Genomic DNA, 6,000 nt, shown 5'->3' with positions numbered 1-6,000 from the left:
TTGTAATGTTGGTCCACCCACAGAAATTGAATGTTGTGGCTAGAGGCCTGGAAATGTCAGAGATTCAGGGGACCCAGAATTGCAATACAATCCTTGGAGAGTTCCCAAACATTGCTTGTGGGGTAGATTTCCAATTTGCCTCCCAGGTGTAAAACTAACATTGTACTTGATCATTCATTGCCTGTTCTCAAACAAATAATAATCTGGCTACTCCTTGAACACCTGCCCATTGCTTTCAGACATTTCGGAATGACAATTGTGGCAAATGGACATACAGAGCATAACGAACTTAGTCAATGTATTGCTGCACCTTCAGGATAACTTGTTCAAGATAGTCTTATCAGTGACGAAGGCTGTACACAATTACACAATACAAACTTTATTTAAAATTAGCATACAAGCAATCTACTTCCAAGATTAAAAAATCCTTTCACCACCTAAAATGGAATAATCTATACAGTTGTATCATAAATTATCTACACTACCAAAGTAGTATGGTTTCCATCTTAAAATATTCGTGTTAAAGGACATGCTATATCCATTTTGTTTCAAACTAAAATTGACCATAATGACAAATGTTTTACTGAAATGTTCTCTTTGTGTTTTGCAGCATATCCCTATTGCAAAGGTACAGGTGTGTCATGCCTGCATTCACTCCCAGATCTGTTTGAATAATGCCTTTAATAATGCATGCCAATGTCAGAAGCCTTTCATCACACTACTCAATGATGTCCGATTTTAACCAACCGAGATACAGCTTAATACTAAGCACATTTCTTTAGTGATTCTCGGTATGGTGTGGTACTGACCCACATACACGAGGAGAACCCTTGTTTTTGCTAAAGAGTTCATCCCATGCTATTACAGAAGGTTGCACATGACTGTCCTGGGCAAGAAGGGAAGAGAATTTCAAAGAACATTCAACTGCTACAATCACTAAACTTGATCATTATGCAGTGCCCCTCTCACAGAAATCATTATGCCCAATAACTGCAAGCAGAATAGTTATACGGGTAAAATACTCAAGCGTTGTTCTCCAGCTGGGTTATAATTTTCCAGCAACTTCAGCAGAGAAAGGAGGATATTTTATTATATATTCAAAAAGATAACTTCCTGACTTTCAGTAGAGGGAGACAACTTTAACCAATACTTTGCACAAGGAGCACTCTTAGCACTAAAGGAGCAGGCTACATAGCTCCAGTTCCACACATTCTGCACTCTTGATTGAAATTAAGGTCTAATTCTTATTTCAAAGTTAAAAAATCCATACAGATCATTCTACTGGTTTGAGAGAAATCTTTCCTGCTTTACTGGTCTTGGAATAATCTTGTTATCTAAAATTACTTCCGTTGTTTGGACACCACAGAAGTTCACTGCATATCAAATCAGACATCATCTAGCTGTGAAAAGCCAATGCAAAGTGTTGAAGAAACTCAACAGGTCAGACAGCATCTCCGAAAAACATGGATTGACGACAATTCAGGTAGGGACCCTTATTCAGACTGAAGATGGGTCCTGACCATAAACGTGACCTATCCACATTCTCCAGAGATGCCACCTGACCCACCAAGTTACTTCACCATTGTCTTTTTCGGCAAACCAGCATGTGTAGTTTGCCATGTCTCTATCATCTAACTGTGAATGGAAGCCCAAACCATGTAAAGTATCAGATCTATTGAGAGCTTCCAGGCAAAGCTGGTGCCTTATGCAGATTACCTAATTGCATTATGTATACAACTGGTTCAAGAACACACCAGTAATCCACATTCTGCTTGTACAGAACATAACTGTGGCACATCATGGAAGGAACTCAGGTTATGCAGCATATTCAAGTTGTCTTTACATTTCTCCTCCATTCTGAGGAACTACGCTTTTAAATGTATCTAGAATAAATGTTTGAGTACACAGATAATAGTTTGAGCATGTTTTTACAATCTATATTTAAAAAGGCGTCTTCTACGACAATAATGTTGATCTCCGTTCGGAACAGAGTCTGCAAATATGCTCTTCTTGTAAAACCTAGAATCTAAATCTGTTACGTGACTTACTAAATGCAAAGCGTTTTGAGCCAGCCTGAGAACTTAAAATGCTATATAATTGCAGTTCATACCTTATCTCCCAGTCTCAATCCCTTGAGCATTGGAGGTGTCCGTCCTCATATAGTTGCTACGCTACAATACTTTATAGTTACAGAGATTAATGCTCAGAAAGATATAAACTATAGTAATGGTAATTTGCTTTGACAATTAAATGTGCACTTGACTCCTTTCAGAAAAAGAAAGGAACATTATCCCATTTTACAAAGGCACCGTTCTGGAATCTTCCACAGATTATACAAATTTTAGCAAAATTATTGGATGCAGGAGTTCTTTCACCAGCAACAGGAATTTCAACAGGCCCAAATCCATGTCACATGACCTCAGTTCACAAATAACAGAGCAGATTTACACTTCTCTTCCAAATTGCTTAGTTGGACTTGTGCTGCTGGAACGACTTCTTCCAATTCCAGCCCCATCATCACTCCTGTGCCTCCTTGCCAGCCAATCTATAAATTTCAGTTGGTCCATCAGCGTGGGTGATTGTGGTAGTCAGCTGCAGTTCCTCACCACCATTTACTCCCAGATCACCTGAAGGCAAGAAAGCCATACAAAGTTAGTCTTGCCTACTTTTTTTGTCACCCCTCCAGTAAGGTAGTTTTGTGTCGAGGTTAGGGTTGCCAACTGTCCCTTATTAGCCGGGACATCCCGTATTTTAGGCTAAATTGGTTTGTCCAGTACTGGACCGCCCTTGTTCTGTATTACCCCTGGGGGGCGCTGTAAGCCCCGACGCTGTAGGCCCTGACAGTGCAGGAAAAAAAACTGCAGATGCTAATTTAAATCGAAGATAGACACAAAATGCTGGAGTAACTCAGTGGGTCAGGCAGCATCTCGGGAGAGAAGAAATGGGTGATGTTTCGGGTCGAGACCCTTCTTCAGCCTGAAGATTTTAAATATATTTTTTTGAACTAAAATACTTTATTTCTGAGTGTTGTTTTGCACAAGCCAACCTTACTCTTCCCGCCCCAGCCCCAGCCCCACGACAGTCCCGACTGAGATTAAACGGTCCCTGTAAAGCACGGCTCATTTTGGGCACGGCGATCCGCAGGCATGTCTCGGACCCACCGGTCGCACCACACTCCGTCCCGGCTCCGTGATGCTTCCGGTCCGTGCTCCATCTTCTCCTGCGGCCACTCCGACTCTTGCTCCTAGTGGGCCCCCTGACAAAGCCCCAGTCCACGCTGATGGGCTGCCCGGCCAGCTCTGACCCGTTCAAACCCTCCATGGCCGCCTGTGCCTCCTTGTAGGTCTCGTACTCCACCAGAGCGTAGCCCTTGAGGTAGCCGGTGCGCCGGGCCAGTTTGAGGTGCAGGTTCTTGATCTCACCGTACTCGGCAAACTTGTCATGGATGTCCTTCCTCCCCGGTGGCTTCCTCATGGACCCCGGTCACAAACAGGATCCACCCGTCCACCGAACGTTGAGGGCCTGGCTCGTCGCCGTCTTGCTCCACGGAGTTGTAGTCTTCTCGCAGCCTGGATCGAGTGCCTTCCTTGGAGCCAAATCCTCGCCCCTTCCTCTTCTTCGCCTTCTCCTTCAGTTTGTGGATACTTTCGTCACCCTCTTCGTCCGTGGCAGTCCTCGCCACCCGCCTCATGGAGATCCAGCAGAAGATGGGTGACGTTTTGGGTCGAGACCCTTCTTCAGACTGAGGATGGGTCTCGACCCGAAACGTCACCCATTCCTTCCCTCCCGAGATGCTGCCTGACCCGTTGAATTACTCCAGCATTTTGTGTCTACCTCTGGAGAGTGTAGGCCCGGGCGCCACCTGACGGAGGTTGCATAGCAACCCGCCTCCCGGCCCACCACCATTGGTGGAGTGGGAGCACGTGGCCGCTGGCTGGGTGAGGTCACGTGAGGTGCAGGGCGGTGACGTCACCTTGTCCCATATTTAGGAGTGAGGAAGTTGGCAACCCTAGTCGAGGTTGAGGAATTTCACAAGTTATAGGAGTAGAATTAGCCCACTTGGCCCATCGAGTCCACTGCCATTCAATCGGCTGATCTCTGCTTCCTAATCCCATTTTCCTGCCTTCTCCCAATAATGCTTGACACCCGTTCTAATCAAGAATTTGTCTATCTTTGCCGTAAAAATATCCACTGACTTGGCCTCCACAGCCCTCTGTGGCAATGAGTTCCACAGATTAACTACCCTCTGACTAGAGAAGTTTCTCCTCACCTCATTTCTAAAAGAGTGTCCTTTAATTCTGAGGCCATGACCTCTGCTCTTAGACTCTCCCGCAAGTGGAAACATCCTATCCACATCCACTCTATCTATGCCTGTCATTATTCTGCAAGTTTCAATGAGGTCCCCCTTAATTTTTTGCAGGTCATCTGTAGAATATTGTGGTGTTTCTCTGACTTGAGGGAAGGGAGCCGACTCTTATCTGTATTTCCTAGTGGATGCACCAGATAATGATTTTGTTTTAAGTATATATTTTTTTTCTCATCCCCAGATTTTTTACCAAGTCATGACAAAAGTATTTTGCCTGGAGAGTCATATGTAATTCTGAGTTGAATACCAAAAGTGGTTGACTGGAATTACATATGGAATGGGCAGCAAAAATGACTGCCACTCGGAAATACTGAAAAAAAGCAAATTAACTGGTCTTTTAAAACCATTAATAGCTGATATTTTAGCAATTCATTTGCAAATGTGGCACATAGTTTGCTGTTGCTATAAGATATTGAGTACTGTACACAATTACTAATATCTGGAAGATTTTTATTCCAATTGATACAACTTGGGAATTATGTTATCAAATGGGACAATACAAAAGGAAATGTTAGGCACATTAAAATGTGGACAGGTATTAATTGGCCATATTTTTTATAACTATTAATTTTCTTCTGTTCATTAACAAATAATGTAGACAGTTATAAAACATTCCTACATACTGCACTTCTACAATTTTGCGGATTTCTAAACGACTTTCCTAATAAACCATTCAAATTATCCATGCTGTTCATTTAAAAAAAAAGGAAATTTGGCATAGCTGGTAACTTTTCCAGAGAAAGAAAGGCTCTTCAACCTTTAAGAATGATTTAAAAAAAATAGAAACTTACCATTCGATTGGTCACTGTTACTGTAACACTTGTGGGAAGGAGCATACAAAAACATGATGGCAAAGACATACAAGTTCCACATGCCATAAATGCCGGTGAAGAAAGCACTGTTCACCTGGATGGTATATTCTCCCCACTTCCAGTTTCCATCATTTACCTGAAGAGAAAATCCACAATTTTATGTGATGTTTGCAAAACAGCTTATAATTGCCATAAAGAACCAGTATTTATATTCTATATTTTCATGCATATTTGTTGACGTGGTTGGAGACATTCATTAGCCAAGCTCAGGTTGACAATCAACGGGCAAATTACAAGGCATCCGGTAATGTTAAAATCCACAGCAGAGCAAATGTGGATCACAGAAGAGGAAAAATTCTGCAATGTAAAAATATTAGCGATATCCTTGCTTCGAGTTTTTGTGCGCACTTGGATGAATACATTCAAACCCTGTGGATCACGAGAAATTAAATTTCCCCCGTTTTTGCAAATATCTCAAATTGCTTAAAGTGCAAGAAAATAACTGCAGATGCTGGTACAAATCAAAGGTATTTATTTCACAAAATGCTGGAGTAACTCAGCAGGTCAGGCAGCATCTCAGGAGAGAAAGAATGGGTGATGTTTCGGGTCGAGACCCTTCTTCAGACTAATGTCAGGGGGCGGGACAAAGGAATGATATAGGTAGAGACAGGAAGATAGAGGGAGAACTGGGAAGGGGGAGGGGAAGAGAGGGACAGAGGAACTATCTAAAGTTGGAGAAGAACATTGACTTCTCCAACTTTAGATAGTTCCTCTGTCCCTCTCTTCCCCTCCCCCTTCCCAGTTCTAAACCTATATCCTTCC

General features: G+C 42.7%; 1 protein-coding gene across 1 annotated transcript in view; it reads right to left on the bottom strand.

Annotated features, from left to right (window-relative positions):
* Nucleotides 1–370: 370 nt before the first annotated feature.
* Nucleotides 371–6,000, bottom strand: part of wls (Wnt ligand secretion mediator) — a 60,922-nt gene continuing 55,292 nt past the window's right edge. Inside the window, exons 11-12 of the mRNA XM_078407378.1 lie at nucleotides 5,158–5,314; nucleotides 371–2,627 (exon numbers count right to left, since the gene is read on the bottom strand). Of these exons, the coding sequence (XP_078263504.1) occupies nucleotides 2,518–2,627; nucleotides 5,158–5,314 (267 nt within the window). The 3' untranslated portion in view covers nucleotides 371–2,517. The remainder of the gene's footprint in view (nucleotides 2,628–5,157; nucleotides 5,315–6,000) is intronic.

Source organism: Rhinoraja longicauda, chromosome 11, assembly GCF_053455715.1.
Source record: "Rhinoraja longicauda isolate Sanriku21f chromosome 11, sRhiLon1.1, whole genome shotgun sequence".
Classification (NCBI taxonomy): domain Eukaryota; kingdom Metazoa; phylum Chordata; class Chondrichthyes; order Rajiformes; family Arhynchobatidae; genus Rhinoraja; species Rhinoraja longicauda.
This window is presented reverse-complemented; position numbering and strand designations above follow the sequence as displayed.